We start from the raw sequence: 24,584 nt of genomic DNA, 5'->3' as shown, positions 1-24,584 counted from the left end.
AGAGAGAATTCTTAACTTATTATGTCTCCTTAAAGCTTATATTTGTAAAGCACTGAAGTAATTTTGGCTTTTTTTTCTTTTTTCTTTTTTTTTTAATTTTTTAAATTTATTTATGATAGTCACACACAGAGAGAGAGAGGCAGAGACATAGGCAGAGGGAGAAGCAGGCTCCATGCACTGGAAGCCTGACGTGGGATTCGATCCCGGGTCTCCAGGATCACGCCCTGGGCCAAAGGCAGGCGCTAAACTGCTGCACCACCCAGGGATCCCTAATTTTGGCTTTTTTTGGAGGGATCCCACAGCCCCCAATGGCAGTGTCTTGTGTACATAGTGTTGATTGGCAGATGAAGAGAATTTCATCTATGTGGAATTACATCTCCAGTAGAGGGCAGTGTGTTCCCATGCATCAAAAAGACTTCGCCGATGTCTTAAGAGGCTTAAAGATGCATAGGACTGATGCAACTGAAATTATTGCATACTACATCTGAAACTAAGTATGTACTGTATGTTGGCTAATTGGATTTAAATTTTAAAAATGTATAGGACTGCTTTCCTTCGACCAGGATTTATAAGTTAAGTATAATGCATGTAGTCTTCTATTACTCACTTGGAAAATACATTGCTAGACAAATGGACACATTAAAATCAGAAAACCTTTATCAAATACTTTTTTTGGCTAGGTAACAAAATTTTGGTAAGACAGTTTCTTCTGTCAAATTTAATATTATGTTACAAACGTGTACACTGTTTATAGCCAACTTAAATCCTTTCTAAAATGTGTCTGTAAATTAACAATGTGCACTTTTATGTAACCTGCAGTTGAGATTTCAGATTTCTCCTTTTCTGATTATGAAACAGTCCTTGAATTGTACAAATTTAGGAAGCCACTAAGAAGTAGAACTACATTTTTGGAATTTTTTTTTCCAAGCCCTTTTTTCTTTGCTTTGGTAGTAGTATATACATCGATTTTACTTTTTTTTTTCCCACTTAACAGGGAATTGTGAATAGTTTTTCATATTTATAAATCTACATCATTTGTTCTACATCTAGATCTACATCTAGATCTATTTATAGATCTACATCATTATTTTTAGTAGTTATCAAACAGGAATTACACATGGGTGGTGTAATCTGTTTAACCAGTTCCCTATAGGGGGACATTTAGGTGTCCTTTCCCCCCCAAGTTTTCACTCTGAAAACATAACCCTGGGTGTTCTATATACATGTTTGTGCATATTGCTAAATATTTTATGAGACTTAATTCCTGAGAGTGGGATTATACATTTTTTAAAAAACTTGATGCAGGGGCACCTGGGTGGCTGTGGTTGAGCGTCTGCCTTTGTCTCAGGTCGTGATCCCAGGGTCCTAGGACCAAGTCCCACATCAGGCTCCCTGCGGGAAGCCTGCTTCTCCTTCTACGTATGTCTCTGTGTTTCTCATGAATAAATAAATAAAATCTTAAAAAAAAACAAAAACAAATCTTGTTGCATGTTGCCAAAATTTTTTCCTGAAACATAACCGTTGCATGGTAATCAGCAGTGTATAAGAACTAAAACAACTATTTAAATGTTTTCAGTTTAAATAAATAAGTACATTGGTCACAGATAGTCCCATTTTGTGGTCTCCTGCTAGAGGGATGTTTTAATAGCCTGATGGAACCTTGTCTGATAACTTCTATGAAGACTTTTTCATCTGGGGAGCAGCACAGAATATGGAAGATCTTAGCAACAGATCTAGGCCTAATTCCAGCTTCTCCATTTGTAAGCTGTGTGACCCCAGGCAGATTTCCCAGTCTTGGACAACTCCCCTATAAAGTGACTTGAGAGATTTATTCTGAAGAGCAAAGGAGATAATACATTTTTTGAAAAGTGGACAGCCTAGAAGGAAGATACTGTTACTCTTGCCTTTACCCTGCTTACACATTTAATATCAGGAGCTGGGGAAAATAAACTGGGAGACCAGGAAAGTCACATCATTTCTCTTTTTGTGTTGTGTGGCCCTAACACAGACCTTGACAGTCATTAGGACTTGATGGTTGTTGATTGTAACCAACAATTGGCTAAAAGTGACAGAAGCAGCAGGGTTTCCAGGTTCCATGCTGGGTCTGAATATGACGACTAAAGCTTTTTAAGACCTAGATCAGCCTTATTTATGGACTTGAATCACTACAAAGGTTCCCCTGCCCATGAATCTTTCCCATTTTACATTTTGTATTCCCAAGTGTTCAGCAGTTACTCTGTGATGGCATCTGTAGTCTGAAAGTTTTTACAGAAAAGAAGATCAAATTTCAAGGGAGCTGGGCATTGTTTCTTAGAAACTAACTTACCCTGGAATTTTTGATCTTTTAAGAAAAAAATTGCAGAATCAAAGAGGGCCATCATAGTTCTTTTATTATCTGCTAAAACTGCTTTTAGTAATAATAGATTGATTCCTGTCTAAAGAAAGATTCGAGATTTCTGAATAGTAGGTATTTTAAGAACTTATTCCCATTCCCTCCTTCAGGTAATATATTTCAGCATATCACCATCAGTGGGCATATTCTTCTCTTCTCTCATTACTATTCTGTCTTTAAAAGTCACACTTGTAGTCACACTTAGTGGGTATCCAAAGAGAAGACTTATGCCACTTCTTAAAGAGCATATGCCCTTGTGTTCTGTCTTCTTGCCAATGGTCAGACTGGGTGACCTTCTGTTGAAACGTATTTTCTCTGCTGTTTCTTCATAAGGTTATTATATAGCATTCATTTCTGACTTATTAGTTAGGTGAAATGATTTCAGATATCTGGAGTACAAAGAGTTCCATATAAAGCTAGTTTTCAGATGTCTAAATTATGTCTGTAAAGCAAAATGGTTGAGCATTTTGCTGTCGTTTCCATAGCAATATGTCATTTATTTGTAGCTGTGACTTCACAAGGCTAAATAGTCATAAAATCAGTTTGGTCTTTGGAGCTAGAGTGCTTTTGATGATAACCTGACTGAGTTATCACCCTGTAGTTCAGTGACCTGATACAGGAGGAGTTTAGTCCTTGTAGAGCAGAGCTTTGCCACTGATCATTGTTTCTGCACATATGGTGTCATTTACCATGTACTTGGCATATCTTTGCTTCATGGCTTAGAAATATTTGGAAGGCCTAAGCAGTCTGTTTAGATCCACATTAGAACACTTGAAAATTTTATGCAGTTATAAAATTACTGCTCAGATTCAGCCTCAAGACAACTTGAAGCAGCAATCCATATGTCAAATGAGGAAGGACTTTTTCCACTGTTATTAAATGCCAAAATAGGTAATGAAGCATATATAGTCTTTTTCACTTGGAGATTGCTGAACTAAAAATTAATTATTAAAATACTCCAGGTGGCTTCAGTTCAGAAGATCTAGAGGTTGATATGCCTCAAGAAAGGGGGCTGATCCAGAAAGCTACTGCCACTTCAGCTCTAAGATTCTATTTCTGTCCCAGTGAGACCTTCTCCTGCTATATTATTTTGCATGCTCAATTTGGCATCTGCCCATGTAGATATCTTTTAGTGTTTGCACTTTTCCCTGAGGAGGGAAGTGCATTTGTTACAAAGTTTTATTATCAATGATTTTAGAGAAGAGTGACTAGATTCTACTGCTAATTAATTGCCTTAATGTTGTTTTTCTTATATTTTAATTCCATTGAAACCCAGATAACACTCTTTTGAGAGATTGACAGGTAAAAGTTTATATTCTAATTAGCTTTTCACAGAAGTATTCTCATATTTCTGGCTGGCTTCTTGCGGACCAAGGAGAAAATGTAGATGGTCCTACATACATGCCATCACTGTCAGAGTAGATGCAATCAGTGTGCTTGATCAAAGGATAATCTAGAAAAATTAGAAAAGAAATATAATTTTTTTCTTCATTTGTTTAAAAATTAGAACTGATAATTTTTTAGAATTACTCTGTTAAATCCATGAAATGCTCAGTATTTTATGAATTTATATAATTTTTAAATAGTGGAGTTTTATGTCTAGCGTCCTTTTAAATAAATGCATCCTATCAAACTAGAGATAAAAAGATGAAAATTAAAGTATAGAAAAGAGATTTGTGTTGTGAGAGCATCTTTATTTGTTCACTAAACAAAAACAAATTTGAACAAAACAAGTTATATCTTTATGAAGCTTTTGTTTTTTTAAAGATTTTATTTATTCATGAGAGACACACAGAGAGGGGCAGAGACACAGGCAGAGGGAGAAGCAGGCTCCCTGCAGGGAGCCTGATGTGGGACTCAATCCTCAGGATCACACCGTAAGCCAAAGGCAGAGCTCAACCGCTGAGCCACCCAGGCCTCCCTTTATGAAGCTTTTTAAAGTTTAAATGGCAAATTTAATTCCAAAAGTTGGTTTGTTAGTTATATGTGCTGTGTAACAAATTACAGCAGAGTTTCTGTTGGTCAGAGATTTGGAAGTTGCTCAGTTGGGTGGTTCTGACTCAGGGTCTTTCAGGAGTCAACCAGGGCTCTTTCAGATGTCAGCCAGGGCTTAAGTCACCCGAAGACTGGACTGGAGCATGTCAGGGTCTGCTCCCCTCGCAGCTCCACTGTAATGGGAGTTGGCTTTTCCCCACTGGACCTTTCCATAGACTGAGTGAGTGTCTTCCAGACATAGCCCCTCGCTCCCCCAAGGAGCACTCTAAGAGAAAGAGGAAGCAGGAAGCTGCAGTGCATTTCATAACCAGGCCTCCAAAGTTGTACTGTGGCTTGCACATTTTTTCTATAGAAGTGAGTCATTAAGTTTAGCCTACACTCAAGAGTTTGTCTTTACCTTTTGAAGAGAGTGTCAGAGAATTGGTGAACATTTTTCAAACCACCACAGTTGGCCTAAAAGGGACATAGCACATATTTAGCTTCCTCAACAAAAGTTTCAAAACTTCCCGTAAGTTTACATCTGTTCCTAAAGTATCCGTATTGAATTTCTGGACCACAGATGACTCAAATTCAAATGTAGACTTGTAGAATTTTGAGTCCTCTTGTTATAGACCTGAAGAAATATAGGTGGACAAAGTTGACTTGGCAGTGGTGGTTGTGAGGTCTGTCATTGGCCTTGTTTTAGGACAGACACCTCAGATCTCTTGACTTAGGTGCCCTTTCCATTGTATTCTGGCTTAGGTTCTTGATGTTCCTCCCTGGAACTTGGGATTCGGTTTTCCCTCCCTCTCCCTTTTGTCTGAACTGGCCACCAGAGCTTCAAAGCCCAGCTAGATAGGTATCTCTGGTTCTGTCTTCTCTGCATAGCTAAAGGAAGAATTTTAATGCAAACATAACTTTTCCCGTAACTTCTAAGAAGCAGATTCTTTCTCTGCCAAGAGAGGTTTAGTGAGATTATGTTCTATTTCTTGAAATGGCAGAATTCCAGGCAAACGTGTGAAGGAGGGAGCCATCGTGCCATATGGAATCCACAAAGACCTGCCTTGCCGGCTGCCACCTTGAAACACTTAAGAGAAGTGGGTTTCTTAAACCTCTTCAGTGCTTTTTTAGTTAAAAAAAAAAAAAAAAATCTCTTCTTAAAACCTGTGTAAAACATAGATTGATATTTCTAGAATAGTGAGGTACAACATCCTTTAGGGAAAATTCTTCAAGCCCGAATGTGAATGATTTGACAGTTCTCAGAAAAATTAGTCTTGTGACAAAACTAATTGGGGTTCTGTTTATTTTCAGCAATGCATATTTTCTGATTTACTGCTCTTTGACCGTTTTAATTTTTTCAGTTTGCTTTCGTAATTGTGACCAGTGTCTCCACTATACCTTTCTACCTCCTTTTTTCAGTGATGACAGTCATAGGATATTTAAATATTTTAGAAGATTGCATATATGCAAAAAGTGCTTGAGAATGTTTGTTTTCCTCTTCCCAATCGAAATTTCTGTTTCAGGTTCTTCTGCAGCTTGGGCTAGAGCTGCCAATGCCAGATGGCACCGTTTCTGAGAAAAGAGCTAGCTTTTGCTTAGAAGTAATACCCACAAACAATGCCAAATTAGCATAAGCAAATGTCAGTGAGTTAACACAAAGCCAACACTCTTTCTATCTTTTCTTTCCTTCCTAGGCCATGGGTGTTGAGAGTGACCAGGAAATTGTACAGATGATTGGAACAGAGGAGCACGTGATGGCTGCATTTGGGCCCAGTTTGGAAGAGTGCCAGAAAGCTCAGATTTTCACACAGATGCAGGTGTGTCTTTTCATGTTGTCCTTTGCCATGAAAGGGAATTGGAGATTTAATGCTGCTCATGGATAAAGCATCGGATGCGGTGACTTCTTGGGGTGTAGGTGTGGGAGGGTGTTGGGGAGTTGGGAGGAACAGTAGGGAAGCTTCTTTGACTCATGTTTTAGGAATTAGAGGAAGGAATTTGCCTTAACAATTATCAGCCTGTGGTGTCTAACTTAGAAGGGGGATATGTGGCCAAGAGGCTTTTGTTCTGATATAATAACAAGTATTCTGTTTTTTCACTTATTTGCCTGAGTGATATGTTTTTGTTTATTTTTTATTTTTTTTTAAGATTTGTTTGTTTATTAGAGTGTGCATGAGGGAGTGTGCAAGCGGGAGGGACAGAGAGGGAGAATCCTGAGCAGACTCTGTGCTGCGTGTGGAGCCTGATGTGGGGCTCTATCTCACGACCCTGAGATCATGACCTGAGCTGAAACCAGAAGTGGGACACTTAACCTACTGCCCACCCAGCTGCTCTAATAGATGTTTTTGAACTATAGCAACTCTAGTGTAGAAGATTGTTTTTTTTCCTGCATTTCTCTTCAATTTCTCTTTTTATTCCCTATTTCCAGTTCTCAGTGTCTAGTTGAATGTTGTCTCAAACTCTTTTTCTGAATTCCCCATGTCAGCAGTGAAAAAGCCAGGATCAGAAACCCTTTACCAGTACAGAGCCTTCATCAGCCTGCTGAAGAACTCCTAGTTGAAACTTGGGGATTTTAGGATAAGACTCAAGCTATATATATCCATAGCTCCCTGCCTTCATCTATATATATGCTCAACATATTAAGAATAATTTTACTTACCTTTGTTTGTGACAGGGAGCCCTAAGAGCCACGCTTAGGGTGCTTAGTCCTACATTTGTAAAGTACTTCACTAAATATAAATCAGTGGCAACACTCCTCATAGACATCCTGGGAGGTAGGGATTCCCTGCAGTACAAGTACAATAGTTCTTACTTACCCATATGTACATTGTCAATTCTGTGGGTTACTTACAACAAGGTATAAATTCCAGGCTGCTTTTTTCTTGTTACCCAGGATGCTTACAGAGATAACATTTTCCCACTTATATCATCTGTTAGTGTGTGTTCTGAAAATCACACCACTCTTGATATTTTCATAGACTGAGCCAGACAGACATTTAAGGTTAATCATCATATGTAAGTTTATATAATTCCAAAGCACAAATCAGTAGGGATTATTCTTACCACTGCCTTCCTCTTTTTATGCAGTTAAGTAATAGCCAATTCAGGTTCTTGGGCAGGCAGCATCAGGAGAAGCTATTTAGATTTAGGAGTTTCTACTTTTGGTCTTTATTGAAAATGAAATATTTAGTAAGCATGAATCTTTGTTACAAACTGGAATTATATTGTTCAAGGGTTCCAAGAACATGAAGAGGAAACATAGAGAAATACCCAGGAGTTGGCTCAATTTGGGGAGACACACGATTTCCTTTAAAGCTGTGTAATGCTCAGGAAGAGCAGTTTACCTCAATGATACTTCAGGGAGATCCGTTATTCATTTCATAACAAACAGCACCATTGTTGCTCAGATAACCCGATAACCCCAGCATCGTAAAGCTGTGTGAGCACAGGGCTAAACAGTGGGTTGGAAAATCATTTATTTCTCCTAAATAGGTGCTGACAGAAAATGTTAGCTAACCCAATGAGCAAGGTTCAGTTCAAAGATGAGAGGAATATGCAAACAGGAGCTGAGTGATGTGACTCATACTCTGTGTGCTGGATTAGAGCACGGATTAATAATTTGCAACTAATAAGAGGCTATAGAGGCATGCATAATCCAAAATCATTGGTAACTGGAACCTATGAGTTAGGGCACGTGATTATTGCATGTTACTCTGAGCATGTGGCAGGTGCACGGTGTCTTATGTAATAGAACTTCTGCACTTAGTGGATTGCTAAATGCCTGTGTCGTGTTTGTGTTTAATGCTTCCCTTGTTATATCTCCTCCATTCCTTTTGCTGGCTCTTGCTAACGGACATTTTCTGTCATCCTTGTAAGGGCTGTGGCATAAAAAGAATTATTTATTACCTTTTTGGAGAATAGGATGTCCTCCAAGATGACACGAGGGGTGTCATCTTGGCCTATTTGTGAGCAGGTTGGGCTCTCACCCCAACCCTCACACTGTTGAAACCCTGGCAACATTATTAGTAACTCCAGGGAAAAGCTGGCTTCCTGCTAACTCAGAAGGGGTTCTAGGCTCCCCTGTGTTCCTCCATTTTTTCCCTCAAAGTGAAGAATCTTCGACCCCTTTCCCAAAGGAACGGGAAGACCAAAATTTAATGAGACAGCTCAGTTGAGAGAAGACCGAACTGCCTATCTCCTGGTGGTTTCTGCTGACTGCGGGCTTGCTTTTATCTGCTTCTGGGTCCTACTTCTTGCTAGGTCGCGACAGCAAGGGTTGGCACCATCTTAGTTTATCTTACGCTCTAATGGACACTAAATGGAGAGAATCCTAGGTCTGATATCCCGATCTAACCACGAAGGAGTTCCGTTCTGTTCCTGGCCCTGAACTAGTCCTCAGGAATCAAAGAATGACACAACACCTAGTAGGAGCAACATACCTGTAAATAGGTAAAATATGGCATGGACTGAAGTGGAATGAAAGCACTTAATTCTTTATACATAAGAAATTCACACAGAAGAGAAAAAGGAGTGATGTGAGGAAGTGACACCAGAGCTAGGTTTTGAAGCACAGGAAAGATACTTCCAGGACACATAATTGGGACAGGGGTTCTAAGATAAAGAATCAGGAATCTCCGCTCTTTCTTCTGACTAACTGAAAGCCAGTTTTAAAAAGTACATTCATTGTTGTTACAAAATTACCCTCTCCTTTAAAAGATGTTATGAATAAACATCAACATACATAAAATAATACACAAGAGTGTTATGAGCCCTCCTCTGCCCATCACCCGGCTTCAGTAATTACCAACACTCTGATGTTCTTGTTTCACCTGAATCTCCACCTACCCCTCATACCCACTATTTGATTAGTTTTTTATACTTCATTTTTTAGGTAGAATTTATGTATGCTGAAATGTACAAATCCTAATTGCATCATTTTGCATAAGATATAGAGTGTTTTTCCATTACCCTGGGAAGTTCCCACATGCCTCTTCTTAGTCACTTTTTATCTCCATCCTCTGATTTTTTTCCCCACTTTTCTGATTTTTCACCACAGATTAATTTTGCCGTTCTAGAACTTTATTTATATGGAATTGTACAGAATATACTCTTTTTGTCCACTTTCTTTTGCTGAATGTACTGTCTGATAATTTTATGTCATTTGTCCATGCAGTGCCTTCTTATTGCTGAGTAGTACCCATTATACAAGTGTTCCACACTTTATCTTTTCCTGCTGATGAACATTTGGTTTTTTTGCTCTGGGTATTAAGAATAAAGTTTCTGTAAACATTCTTGTATAAGTCTTTGCCTGAACAGGTCAGCATTTCTCTTGGATAAATACGTCTAATTAGGATTGTTGGGTCAAAGAGCAGTTGTGTATGTAACTTTTATAAAGTTGAAACTGCCAAACCTTTCCCCAGAGTAATTGTACCATTTTGCAGTTCCATTCCAGTGCATGAGAGTTCTCATTGCTTCATGTCCTCACCAACATTTGGTCTTATCAGTCTTTTTAATTTTAGACATTCTACTAGGTGTTGGATGGTGTCTATACCATTAAGGTTTAAACATACATTTCCCTGATAATTAACGATGTTGGACACTTTTCTTGGACTTACTGACCTTTTTTGTAAAGTGTCCAAATCTTTTGCCGTTTTCCTCACTGAGTTGTTTGTCTTTTTAGTATTGAATTTCAGAGTTCTTTTTTTAAAAAAGTATGCTGGGTATAAATCCCTTGTCAGACTTATGTATTGTAACTATTTTTTCTCTGTCCATTGCTTCCCTATTCATTATCATAACAGTATCTTTTGATGAGCCGTGTTAATTTTGATAAAATCTGATTGTCAGGAGGGGTTTTTTTTTTGTTTGTCTTATGGTTCTTGATTTCTGTGTCCTGTGTAAAGAAATTTTGCCTACCACAAGGGCAAGAATATATTCTTCTGTGTTCTTTCCTAGAAGCTTTATAAAGGTTTTAGTTTTTATGTTTATGTCTCAAATCCATTTAGACGGATTTTTTATTTGGTGTGAGGTAGGGGTCAAAGTTAATTTTTTACTGTGTAGATATGTTGGTATTTCAACATTTGTTGAAAAGATTTTTCCCTTGCCTATTGAACTGTTTTGGCGGCTTTTGCCAAAAATCATCTGATCTTAAAAGCATGAGTTTATTTCTGGACATATTTTGTTCCATCTATTTGTCTGCCCTTATGCCAGTCTCACACTGTCTTGATTACCATAGCTTTCTAATTGAAAGCAGGTAATGTAAAATCTTCCAACTTTTCCTTTTCAAAAGTATTTCAGCTATTCCAGGTCCTTTGCATTTGCATGTCAATTTTAGAATCAGCTGATTTTTGTGTTTTTTTTTTTTTAATTTTTTTTAAATTTTTATTTATTTATGATAGTCACAGAGAGAGAGAGAGAGAGGCAGAGACACAGGCAGAGGGAGAAGCAGGCTCCATGCACCGGGAGCCCGATGTGGGATTCGATCCCGGGTCTCCAGGATCGCGCCCTGGGCCAAAGGCAGGCGCCAAACCGCTGCGCCACCCAGGGATCCCTGATTTTTGTTTTTTAAAAACTGCCAGGAATAATTATGATGTATCTATAGTCAGTTCAGAGGGAATTTTAACAGTAAGCCATCTTAACACTATTAAACCTTCCAGTCCATGAAACCAGCATAGTCCTTGATTTACTTAGGTTTTATATTCTTTTAGCAGTGCTTTGCAGCTCTCAGGATCTTTACATGGTATGATTCCTTTTTAAGGGAAGAAAAGTACAGCTCCAGAATGTTAACTGGGGACTGTGGTTCTCTTTGGGTAGAGGATTGCTGGCTGCTTCATATATGTAAAGTGATCAGGTATCAATTTTGTAGTAAGAAAGCAAATTATAGAAAAGAAACAAGTTTATTGGACAGCATATAATGCTACTTTGTTATTGATTTATGATAAATGTTGATTTTTGACTAAGCTTCATGCAGCAATCTCCATAGCCAAAATCCTCATCTTTTTGTTTATAGTGTTTTGTATGGGTAGGTGTTTAATAAATTCCCTGCAATGGGGACACCTGGGTGGCTCAGTGGTTGAACATCTGCCTTCAGCTCAGGTCGTGATCCTGGCGTCCTGGGATCAAGTCCCACATCAGGCTCCCCGTAGGGAGCCTACTTCTCCCTCTGCCTGTGTCTCTGCCTCTCTTTCTGTGTCTCTCATAAATAAATGAATAAAATCTTTAAAAAATTCCCTGCAATGGGGGATCCCTGGGTGGCTCAGTGGTTTAGCGCCTGCCTTCGGCCCAGGGCGTGATCCTGGAGTTCCGGGATCGAGTCCCGCATCAGGCTCCTGCATGGAGCCTGTCTCTCCCTCTGCCTCTCTCTGTCTCTGTATCTTTCATGAATAAATAAATAAAATCTTAAAAAAAAAATTCCCTGCAATGGGTGTCATCCAAGCATTATTATATTCTCTTTTTATAGGCATTAAAATATATAGGGAACAAAGTAAGGAGGCAAAGGATGTGGGGCGGTGGACCAAAGAAGACGAAGATAGAAGAGGCAAGAGAGCTCCTGGCTTCTACCATCCTCACACACGTGCCAGTGAGTGGCAGCTGCACAGCTGTGAACTGTGGTCAAGGGGGGGCCCGTCTGTTAAAGAATTTTGAATATAGGTTTACATTATTTAACATCTAGTTCCATAAGAAAAGATGGACTCTGAACAGACTGGACTGCACCATGGAAATAATCTTCTATTATCAGTAGTTTGTTTGTACTTCAGGAATGTTAGCTGTCTACTATCATTGGCATCATGTTTATTCTCTCATGGGTCCTGGTTTCAATCTAAAATTACAGTTTCTTATATTCATACATATATTAGTGCTGCTACTAGATTTCATGGTTTTGAAGGACAGAGATGGTGTTAGATGTTTTTAAATGAAACAGGCTTACAGTGCCTTGCTCATATACTCTGTTTTATTGTAAAATACATAACATAAAATTTACCATTCTTAAGTGTATAGCCCTGAGTGCATTCTCACTTGTGCTACCATTGCCACCACAGACTTTTTAAAATATTGGATGGTTCATCTCTTAGACCTTGAATGTTCAAGTTCACATTGTCCAGCCTCCTTTACTTAAAGTGAGATGCTCAGGTCCAGACAAGCTGGATGGTTTATCTTGTCACCCAGCTGGCTACTGGTCAGAGAGAGAACTAGAATCTGTCTTCAGACCCTAGAACAGTTGACCCTCGAATAACACAGGTTTGAACTGTGTGGATCCACTTAAATTTGTTTTTTCTTTCAGTAAGTACAGTACTGTAAATGTATTTTCTCTTATGATTTTCTTGAGAACTCTTTTTTGTAGCTTTCTTTATTAGAAGAATATATTATATAACAATCAAAATATGTGTTCTTGGCTGTTTATGTTATCATAAGATTTTTGGTCAACAGTAGGCTATTAGTAGTTAAGTTTTGGAGGAATTAAAAGTATACACAGATTTTTGACATAGCGAGGGGTCGGTGCCCCTAACCCATGTTGTTCAAAGGTCAGTTGTATTTACTTTTTATTCATTTTCGTTAAACAGAGATTGGCCATGTGGGATGTGGGCAAGAGCTATCATTCCTCTCTAATATTATTCTTCTAAGCAAAAGAATTATTTGTTAAACAATCTTGCTAACCAAATAGTCTGGTTTATAATGAGTTACATGTCTGTTGTTCATGAACGATCTAATTCAGGGGTTGCAGACTCTACCGTGAGGAGCTGATCATAAAGGACAGTCGAAGGATCAATAGAGGTGGAGACTGACCACCTAAACAGTTTCATTTCTCATTAAAACACCTTGCTGGCTAAAAAATATACAGATCTCTGATTCTGCCCTTTGGCTGCCATTTGTATGTGTTTTGAGCTAATTCAAAGAATTAGAAAATTCTTAATATTAAAGCTGGGACTCAAAGGAATTTTAAACTCCTGAATGACTGGAAAGACCATTTAAAAGTCAAATAGCAACAGTGAGTGTCTCTGGCTCCCCAGTGCTTTTCTAAGCAGCCTCTCTGTCCCCGGTAGTGTCCTGGCCCTTTTGCCATGGTGCCTAGTGACCCAGAGAAAGGAAGTGACAACTCTGAGTTCCCAGACCAGCCCAAGCAGGGTTAGTGGGTACCACCTCTTTGGAAGAGTGGAGGAATATATACATGAAATGTATAGGGAAGGAAGGAGTTGATAGTGGCTAATGTGCATTGCCTCAGAAATTTTCTCTAACTCCTGAATTAATTACAGGTTAAAGAATTCAATTTCCGAGCGAAGTGTATCTACACTGCAGTGATGGTGCGAAGAGTAATTCTGGCCCAAGGAGATAATAAAGTGGATGACCGAGACTATTATGGTAACAAGCGATTGGAGTTGGCAGGACAGGTGATTTAATTACTTTATGTCAGCAGGCCTGAACTTCAGATGTGGGCTTCAAGGTTTTTCAAAGCATGAATGCTTACTTGCAATCCTCATATTAAAACAAGTAAAAGACGAGCCTCGCTACCTGACATGCAGTCCTAGGGCTTATTTCTCTGCCCACTTTCCCTTTTCCTCCAGCTCCTCTGTGGAATTCATAAAAGTTCACTCTATAGAACAAAGTGTAGACTCTTAGCAGGGCTTGTGGGATCCCTGATGATGTTGGCGCCAGTACACCTTTCTAGCCCTGCCTCTTGCCAGGGCAGGCCACTTACATCTTCCCAAGCATACCCTGATGCTTGTTCATCCTACCATGCCTTTGACTCATGCCTTCTGCCTAAGTTGCTCCCTTGTTTCCCTCTGCCCCCTCCCTAGTGAGGTGCTCCCGCCCATCCTTCATTCTTTGAGTTATCCTCTTTGAAACCTTCCATGAATCCTAGGAGATGTTAGTTGATCTGTCTTCCAGATGTGCCAGTGGCACTTTGTTTAGGTTTTTTTACATGCTGAAGTGTATATAATTCTTTACCTGCAAGTTTCTTTCCCCCTTAGCCAGTAAGCTCATCAAAGACAGGAATCGCTTATATTTCTCTCTTGGATCCACATGCAAAGTTACTAGGCACCAGAGGATGTCTGGGTGAGTGACACTCTGTGAGGCACCTGCTCTCACAAGTTGGTGGAGGGGAGAGAGACAGTGAACAAGTGAACAGGAAAGAAATGAGATAGTATTAAATAGTCCTAGGTGTTTAAAGAAAACTCCCCTAAAAGGTTAATGTTAGAGAGCTGTCGTGTTGGTGGAGGGAAGGATATTACCTTAGTGAGGTAAGATCAAAAAAGATCTCTTTGAAAAAAGCGATGTATGTTAAGCTGAGCCCTCAGACATTCCTGCTGAGACTTGAGTGAAGAGAAGCCAGTCTCTTGCAACCTCAGGAACCATGTTCCAGCAAGAGACCCTTGTGAGCGCATCCATCCCTACACAGTTCCAGCAATGGGGAGCTGGAGGAGGATCACTGGGCCGAACTGAATGAGGTGTGGGGATGGGGAGGACTTGGAGAACCGCCTATGGGCCAAAGAAGGGGTTTGGATTTAGTTTTCCACATAGTGGACAACCATTGGAGAGTTTCAACCAGGGAAGTAACGCTATCTGATTTTCAGTTGATCAGATTTGGAGACAAACAGGCCAGGGAATGAGCAGTTAGAAGGTTGTGGCAATATTCTAGATGACACATGATGGTGGCTAGCATAACAGATACTACAACTAAAATTTTAAAACTAGGATTAAAAAATGATAGCAATTTTGGGTTTTAGAAAAGGGCTAGTGTCTAGACTACTGGAGAAGTTTTGTGTGGTTACTAGGTAATGTTAGCAGGCGGGTTTTCTGCCACTTTCAGATTTACCTCTGTTCAGGGTATTACAGGTATCCCCACCACTATCAATCCTAATTTTTAGTTTCTTAATGGGAAGAAATCATGGTATTAAATGAGTTCATTAAAAAATGTTGATTGTTTAGAGGAATAAGGAATGGAGTCAGGAGAGGAGACACTATCCTGTTGCTTAAAAAATTAGAATTAAAAAGAGGGTTCCCATGTGCAAGAAAACATTGCTTTATAAACAATGTAAAGACATAAAAGGCATTGTGTTGGCAAAAATGTGTAAAAACAATAGCTGCTAATTTCACACCCCATGGGACGAGGGAGTATAAATGTGCTTCAGCTTTAGATAACAGAGCTGCATCCACTGGCCAAGTGGGTTCACAGAGCTTTTCCTCAGTCTTCCTGCCACCAGAGGGCTGGCAGGCCAGCCGCCAGTAGAGGTGTTAGCAAAACCTACCGATTTCAGGCTTAATCTTTTCACCTACCTTTTCTTTTTCGGTAATGTGTTCATTATTTGCTGAGCATTACTCTATTCTTTGTCTGCAAATTTTTTGTTTCTAATGCAGCTTGCTTTGTATGGGTGAGATATGGAACGGCACCAAAAATCCGGCACCCTGGAAAGCCAGGGATTTCCACCCTGTGACAAAAGAATGCCGTCTTGACTTCAGAGATTGCCTAATCCCAGCTGTTCTGATAATGTAATTAAGGCTGCCTAATGTCTTTAATTTTGCAACCAGTTTGTGTGAAAAGGAGAATTTGGCACAATGAAGGCTTAACACTAAATAGCAATCTCAAGACGCCTAATTAGAATTCTCTGACATTAAGCTAATTGGTGAAACTGTATTTCAGCAGCTTAACTTCTTTATTAATTTTTTTAGCATTTTCATTGCAAATCAATTGATGAGCTGTCAGCATTTTTTCCCTTAAATATAATTTGCTCTTTAGTGTTCCTGTTGTAAGCAGGCTGGAAGGCCTCATAGTAGCAAGGAAGGGTGTTGAATATTATCACCAGCACTTCATCGCTTTTAATCATTTTACTCTTGACCTAAATAATGTGACTTATTATACGATGTGGCCCTATAGTTTCTCACTGCCCTGTGAACAGGAGAATGCAGTTTCTCTTAAACCGAACATCTAGAGGTGTGGAAATTTAATGAGGCAGTAGTTCCGTCGAGCGTACTCCTACGTTTTACTTCTTTAGTGTGAGAGGCATTTCCTTGGTGTGAATCGGGGGGGGGGGAGGTGAAGGGGGAGACAAATTCAGCTGGAATCCAAAAAATCTTTGTCATAACTTGAGACACAGAAGTCTAAGTGTAAAGGGCTAATTAAAATAGAGCTGAGCTTCTGTGATTTAGGTTAAGGGCATTTACTTCTGTTCAGGATGCTTTATTCAAGTTCCTTTTGCCAGTTTCCACAGGAAGTTGCTGCAATGGGCTTCTTCATCCCACTCACCCCTCTGCACCTGCTCCCATTCCCACATCCTTTTCTTTCCATGAGTGAAGCTGCAGGGTCTTCGTGGAAGAAAGGATTAAGCTCTCAGAGGAGGAAGTTTTCTTTTTTAGAACACTTCTGACATGGTATAGTCAAATTTAAGATCCGGGTTTTCCTATCTGCAGAGTGGATTTTAGTAGAAAGACGTGTCTAACAAAATCACATTCCACTTTGGAAATCTCACTTTGGTAGTAAGTAGCTTGAAAAGACTCATTTGTTTTGAATATCTTCATTATGAATCCAAAAACTACCTATGGGTTTATAAACATTCAAGAGTATAGTCCGTTTGGAACTTGGAAAATCTTTAGCTTACTGAGGTTCAGAATTTCCTTGTAAGTAAATGATGTGGTATGTAACACCTCAGTGATAGTACTTTAATGTTTTGTTAGGTAACTTACATTACAAATATGTCAAGGCTTTTTCTTTTAAAGGAAAAAAAAGGGCCTACAAAGGGACAAAAAACTAGTGCAATTAATTTTACAGAGGAACTTAAGTACTTGTAATATCCATTTTAATATTGAAGAAGTGTACTTGCTATTTATTAGTAGTGAGACACCTACTTAGGTGTCTCAAGACACCTAAGAACTTCTTTTTTTTTAAGATTTTATTTATTTATTCATGAGAGATGCAGAGAGAGAGGCAGAGACACAGGCAGAGGGAGAAGCAGGCTCCATGCAGGGAACCTGACGCAGGACTCGATCCCAGGTCTCCAGGATCAACCCCAGGCTGAAGGCGGCGCTAAACTGCTGAGCCATCTGGGCTGCCCTAGTTTCAAGAACTTTATATAAATGGCTGGTTATCTCTTGCTATGTGGCATAGTATCCCAAAACGGTGGCTTAAAACAACAACCATTACTTTATAACTTACAGCTTTATGGGTCAGGAGTTCAGGCAGGATTTGGCTGTTTGATTCTTCTGTTTTACATGGTGTTGGAGGTCAGTTGGTAGTATTCTACAAATGGCTGTGGGGAGGGCTGGAAGGCTGGTCTTGGCTAGGACCTGACCTGACCAGGGCTGTGGCTCAGGGCTCCAGACGAATGTTTCCCACCAATGAGACAGAACCCATGTCGCCTTAATGAGCTAGGCTTCAGTTTCATTTATTTCTACTATATTGGGAGAAGCAATTATAACTTCTACCCACATTTGGGCCAGTGGGAGGACTTGGGCCACACCTCTCAATGTGTAGTTCAAGGGTCAACCAGAAATTTCTTTAAAATTTAAAAATTTTTAAATATTTTATTACAATATAAGTTTTTTTTGCTTATTTTTGGGTTTTGTAAAAATAGATTCATACTGGGGTGCCTGGCTCAGTTGGTTAATAAACATCTGCCTTTGGCTCAGGTCATGGTCTTGGTGTCCCAGGATCAAGCCCCATATCAGGGTCCCTGCTCAGCGAGGGGTCTGCTTCTCCCTCTGCCCCTGACCCCGCTCATGCTTACTCTCTCACACTCTCACTCTCTCAAATAAATAAAAATCCTTAAAAAAAAGGTTTATAATTTATTCATTTTTTGCAACACTTTTTGTCACTCAGCATTATATTTAATATTTATTTTGTTGCATGTCACTATACTTCCAGTTTTGTATTATATTCTATTGTATATATGGAATATGATGTGATATTTAAGATATATATGATAAATAACACTTTATCCATTTTACCAATCATTTCTCTTTATGATTTCCCTTTTTAAAAATTATTAACATTCTTATTTATATTTTCTAGTGCAAGAATTTCTACAAATAGGAATGCTTAGTCCTGGAGTCAAGTTATATCTTCAGTTTAACTGGAGACTATCAGACTAGTTTCCCAAGTATTTGTATGTTGACTGTTTATGAGTTCCTCATGATCTCCATCCTATGTCTTAGTATCAAACTTTAAAAACTTTTGTCTAGTGGGTGTAAAGTAGCATCTCCTTATGGTATTAATTTGCATTTTCCTTATTGATTTAAAGGGTTTTTTTTTTTTTGTAAGTTTGGGTTTTGCTAATGATATACTCATGATGTCTTTCTATATATATTTTTTTTCCTCTCTATTTTTCTCTTCTCTAAATTTCTTGTAAACCAGGAGTTAAATTCATAGGCTAGATCATATTCAAATTCTCTCTCTCTCTCTCTTTTCTTTTTTGGCTAGTATGCTTCTTGGGTTGCACTATACAGTTTGCTGTTGTATCCTATCAGGAAGAATATGACTGGTTGTATCTACACTTTGTGCCATTGGAATTGGTCACTGGGTTTAGGTGTTTGGGCCCTGATTGATCTGTTTTAAAGTTCCACATCAGCTTTTCTCCTGATGGTTTTATTTAACAGCTGATGATGATCATTCCATTACCTTGATTAGGGCATGGAAAATAGTGATACTCTACTCTTTCTGCCTTTTTTTTTTTTAAGCTGGAGTTTTTTCAATAAAGAATATTTTTCATTATCATCTCTTCGGTTACCGAGACATAATTTATATGGGAAAGGCAGGGTAAATGCTTGCTAGATTTTTTTAAACCAGGTTATAGACTATTGATTTAGCTATCTCATTTCTTCCACAGATGAAGGCTTTTTTTTTTTCCTTTCTATCATCATGAACTTAGGAGTTTAACATTTTTACTTATTATTTTTATTTTTTTTAACATTTTTACTTAAATGTTAGTATTGCCATTTCCATTTTTTTTAAAAGGGGATGCTAGTTTCTGATTGATATTTTGATTGAATTTATAGAATAATTTGGGGAGAATTGACATCTAAGTAATACTGAGTCTTCAAATCTGTGAACATAGTATATCTCTACTACTGAGATTCTCTTTAATGTCTCTCAGTAATGTTTTAAATACAGTTTCTTTTAGGGGCACCTGGGCAGCTCAGTCAGTTAAGCATCTGACTGTTGGTTTCTGCTCAGATCATCTCAGACTCCTGAGATTGAAGCCCGCATTGGGCTCAGTGCTCAGCTGGAGTCTGCTTGAGATTCTCTCTTTCCCTCTCCCTCTGTCCCACTCCCTGCTCATGCTCTCCCTCTTCCTCTCTCTCTCTCTCAAATAAATCTTTTAATAAAATTTAAATACAGTTTCTTTTTGTATACTAACCTTGTATCTTGCAGGCTTGCTGAGCTTAATTGGTTCTAGTAGGTTCTGTTTTGTTTTTTTAAAGACTCTGAGACTTCTTACGTGGACATACATGTTATTTGCAAGTAATGGCAGTTTTACTTCTTCCCTTCCAACATTTATATATTTTCTTTTTCTTGCCCCTAGTGCCCTGAATGGTACCCCCAATCCCATGTTGAATAGAAGTGGTAAAAATGGGCAATCTGTCCTATTCCTCAATTTTATAAAGTGAAGCTTTCAGTTTCCTGCCCTTTCCTGTGGTATGTGGCTTTTGCTATGTACCAGTGCAGGATCCTTGACCCAGGCCTGTTTCCTGCTCCTCTCAGGGAAAGTTGCAGTTTGGCTTCTGGTCCTCTTCCATCTGGCCTGGTATCTTTTCCTGGAATTGGTGGCCAGAGGGTGAACTGGCCTTCCTCCAGCGGTAGACTTGCTGTTCTTATTACTGGATGCAGGGCTTATGGTGGGAGCAGGGGGCTTTCCTTTCCACCCTCAAGGTAACAGAAGGCTTCTATCCCTTCTCAGTGCAGGTCACCTTTCCCTGGAACTATATTGTCAGGAGGGTTTCCTGATGCTTCTCTGGCAACTTAAAGATTTTGTTTCATATGAGCAAAAGTCCAAGGAAATAGGGTTTTGTTGCTTGTTCCAACGAAGGCATCTTTCTCCAGTCTTTTGTGAGCACTCCATGGAAAAGAACTTGTGAATGCGAATCCTCTTGTGTCTGAGGCTCCAAATGATTCTAAGCTTTCGTAGTAGCTCACATTTGGCATTTAAGAAGTCCTTAAAATTTTGTCTGATTCTTCTGGGGCAGACATCATCATCTTTGTCATATGTCCCATCTCTCTCTGAACAGACTGTCACCATTTGTATTCTGTTCACCTGGGTGCCTTGCAACCTTGCAGAAATATATGATTTTGTAGCCGATTTATCTTTTTTTATTAGAGTGGATGTTGTCTTCTGGCTTTCTACTTCCTACTGGATGTGGAATTTGCAAATCTTTCATAAGCTCTCCACTCCCTCCAAATCCTAGCCTTCCTTCCATCTCTGGTATTCATCTGTTTCATGAAATCATTCATTAATGTTGTTTTCCAATAATCTTAGGATGAGGACGTAAACACTTTTTTTTCCTAGCATAGGCTGAGCTGTCTTGTTTCAGACTTTACTTTGGTCTCTGTTGCCTTTATATCATTCTCTGCTTATGTAGACTTGTGCCCAGACCACTAGTCTGAGGATTGGTATTGTCCATGGGCCAGTTTTCACTGGTCTGGAGAGGAATGAATAAGTATGGATGGTAAGGGTTTTATGGAGCAAATTGTATTTATTTCTTGTTTTTCTTCTGAGATTATTTGCTCTGCCTTAATATGTCATTTTGAAATGAGATGATGTTAGAGTAATTGGTGGATATTGTATTATATAACCTTTTTATTAAGAAATATTACATACAAAAAAGTTCATGAAACATTTTAGCTTAACAAATTGTAATAAAACAGATACCTTTGTACATAGCACTCAGATTGAGAAAAAAAAAATCATTTGAACAGTTTAGAAGTCATCCCTTGGGGATCCCTGGGTGGCACAGCGGTTTGGCGCCTGCCTTTGGCCCGGGGCGCGATCCTGGAGACCCGGGATCGAATCCCACGTCAGGCTCCCTGCATGGAGCCTGCTTCTCCCTCCGCCTGTGTCTCTGCCTCTCTCTCTCTCTCTCTCTCTCTCTCTCTCTCTCTGTGACTATCATGAATAAATAAATAAAATCTTTAAAAAAAAAAAAAAGGATGGGAGACTTTAAAAAAAAAAAAGTCATCCCTTGCCCACAACATGGTCCTACCTGATCAAAATCCTCCCCATAGCCTGATTTTTATGATATTCATATCCTTGATTTTTCTGTAGAGTTTTGCCATCAAATTATAGTTCAGTTTTGCTATTTTGAACCTTGTGTCAGTGGAATCATATCATACATATTCTTTTGTATGTGGCTTCTTTCACTCAATATTATGCTTTTAAGATCCAGCCATGATTTTGTGCGTTTTTTGTTCATTTTCATTGCTTTATAGTGTTCCATTATTTCGAGTATGCCACAAATTGTCTAACTAAATATTATTTGTATGGCTTTCTGTTTTTGGTTCGTACAAATAATGCTGCTGTGAACATCTTGTATCTGTCTAGGGATGTACATTTCTGTAGGGCAGTGATTCTCAAGGTGCCTTTCCCCCACCAGCAGCTCTGACATCTCCTGGGAACTTGTTAGAAATGCAAATTATTGGACCTGTTGAATTAAAAACTGTAGGGGTGGGGCCAGCAATTTGCATTTTAACAATCCTTGAGCATTTTTACCACGCATGTTGATGTTTGAGATGTTTGAGAAGTACTGCTGTGGAGATGTACCTAGGGGAGGAACTGAGGGGGCATAGGGAAGATGAGATTAATGGCAAACTGTCCTCCTAGTAGTGGTACCAATTTACATTTTTACCAGGGATATAGGAGAGGTCCAAACAGCACTGCATCATCCAAGTTGTCAGACTTTTTAATGGTAATTCTTCTCCACCACCCCCTTTTTGGGATTTTAATTATCTTTATCTATAAAATTAAAACATCGGTCTCTGGACAGTGACATCTAAAAGTCTGGACATGACTGGTCTAAATTAGTTCAGAAATTATGTCACTGTTTTTGCTTTTATTGCCAGTGCCTAGTATAGTGATAAGCACATAGAAAAGTGTGTATTTATCAAATTGAATTTTTGAATATTTCTTTGTTGTTAAGCAGTTTCTCCATCTTTTTTTAAAAAACAGTTTAATAGAGACCTAAAGTTTACTAAATAGATGAGTAATGCATCACCATATACTTTTTTTTTTTAGCTTTTATCACTTCTTTTTGAAGATTTATTCAAAAAATTTAATTCTGAAATGAAGAAGATTGCAGACCAGGTGATTCCTAAGCAACGAGCAGCTCAGTTTGATGTTGTGAAGCACATGCGTCAGGACCAGATTACCAACGGCATGGTGAATGCCATTTCTACAGTAAGTCTTCAGTCATATGTTTAGGGTTTCCTGACTTAGTTATACATCTATTCCATGAAATGGAAGTTCAAAGCACTTTGGGAATCTAGGTTAAAAAATACATTTATATTTAAAGGATGTTAACAAATCACAGATTTTCTACTTTGAAATACAGTGTACAGTTTAAATGTTAATCATTAGGAATTTTGATACTGTGTAGCTTTATTGCCAATTATAGTCCCTGTTCTAACAGGCAGTAAAAAAAAACCGGTAACTCTTACATAGAGGGAAAATCTTTTAGTTTAACTGGTAATAGACATTCTTTTAATGGATACTTCTTCCCATTTTTTTTTTCTGTAATAAAACTGACATAATGGGAGTAGGTTTATTAATGATAGCTTTTGTTCACAACAATACAAAATGTTTCATTTCATTGTAAGTTTATATTCCTAAAAGGGCTATCAGCTGTGCCTCACATGAGTGATGAATTCAGGCCTGGGCAGCTGCTATGTACGCAGGGCTCCTGGCTCTTCATAAAGGCTTATCAGATAGGTTTTTGCTCCCTTTCTTAAAGCATCATGACTATAGGTCTATCTGATGAAATCTAGTTGTGCTTTGTATGCCAGACATAAAACTGGTTTTATGGATGGGATTTCACCCCAACAGAAGAATAGTTTGGTATAACACGTTTATTCCCTTAACAATGAAAAGAATTAGTGGCAGACTTGCTGCAGTGCTCATCTTTAGAAACTAGCCCGTGAGTCTGTGTGAACAGCTCCTGCAAGGGACAGCTACCTCAAACTGGAGGTGAACTGGGCCTTGGTGCCCGTGTAGGCTTGTTATATTCTTGTGGCCCAAACGTGTCAGAAACAAGATCCCTAGATGTTTGAAGAAAAGCCTCCAAAGAGCACTTGAACACACTTTTTCTTGCTTTCTGACCCATGAGTTTCAGGTTATGATAGCTTTTTAAAGTAGTTATTTTGCCCCTTAGTACTCTGCTTTACCGCCTGAAGAAAACTGCTTGTTGAAAAAGTTTGTAGTAGACCTTGTTGCAGGTATACCCCAGTGTGTAGGCAGCTGGAAGAGGATCAACTTCTAAAATTCTCTGTTACCATTAGGAGCATATTTTCAACACATAAGTTTTCTCAGAAGAGCATTTTTAGACTCCTTGTCTGTTTCTCTTCTCCCTTTCATTAGACTTGCACGGAATACTAGAACAAATCCTCTTGTTGGACATCTTGGCTTTACTCCCCATCTACTTCCTATTTGCCGGCAGCTGTGGCCTTCCTTTAGCTCTGTGTGGAATATTTATTTACTGTCCTTATGCCTACTTGCGGGACATCAGTTGGTTTACTGAGCTTACGCCCGTTCAGAGCAGAAAAGGAGTTAACTGAAAAAGCAACATGTGTTTAACCGGTGGAATAAATATGTTTGCTCCGTTTCTTCGCTTTGTAATGGATAGTTTCTTCCTAGAATTTAACTCTTTTCCACATTATCGAAAAACTCAAGTTTCTGCAATGATAGCTCTTCCATAATAATGATTAAACTTTAGTGACCCTGGGAATGCCCCCAGGGTTACAAATTTTAATTCAAGCAGATTACCTATCTCCTCCTGAAACTCTAGCAGTTTTTCTCCTGTTAGGGTTTTTAACCTAAGATCCATGGGTCTTCCCTGGAAGTGGAATGTGAAATTTTGGTTCATGGGCCTACCTGCATTTTCCCCAAGAGAACAGACATCTCTTTCATCAGATTCTCAAAAGAAAAATGAAGAGCCACCATTTAGCAGATGTTATTTTTTTCTTTTGAATCAGAAAGATTGAATCAGTAATTTCTCTGACATTTTTAACTTCACTTTTCTAGCCATACTG

At 38.8% G+C, this 24,584-nt stretch overlaps 1 protein-coding gene across 3 annotated transcripts in view; it reads left to right on the top strand.

The window, feature by feature from the left end:
• Positions 1–24,584, top strand: part of POLR3B (RNA polymerase III subunit B) — a 110,764-nt gene that overhangs the window by 24,523 nt on the left and 61,657 nt on the right. For 2 of the 3 annotated variants that reach the window (XM_055328029.1, XM_055328030.1), the window contains exons 10-13: positions 6,061–6,183; positions 11,820–11,939; positions 13,612–13,746; positions 22,576–22,737. In XM_055328029.1, coding sequence (XP_055184004.1) covers positions 6,061–6,183; positions 11,820–11,939; positions 13,612–13,746; positions 22,576–22,737 — 540 coding nt within the window. The remainder of the gene's footprint in view (positions 1–6,060; positions 6,184–11,819; positions 11,940–13,611; positions 13,747–22,575; positions 22,738–24,584) is intronic. The other variant, XM_055328031.1, reaches the window with a different exon arrangement.

The sequence above is a fragment of the Nyctereutes procyonoides genome, unplaced genomic scaffold (assembly GCF_905146905.1).
Source record: "Nyctereutes procyonoides isolate TBG_1078 unplaced genomic scaffold, NYPRO_anot_genome, whole genome shotgun sequence".
NCBI classification, from domain to species: Eukaryota; Metazoa; Chordata; class Mammalia; order Carnivora; family Canidae; genus Nyctereutes; species Nyctereutes procyonoides.
The sequence above is the reverse complement of the archived record's forward strand: the minus strand, read 5'-3'. Positions and strand labels throughout refer to the sequence as shown.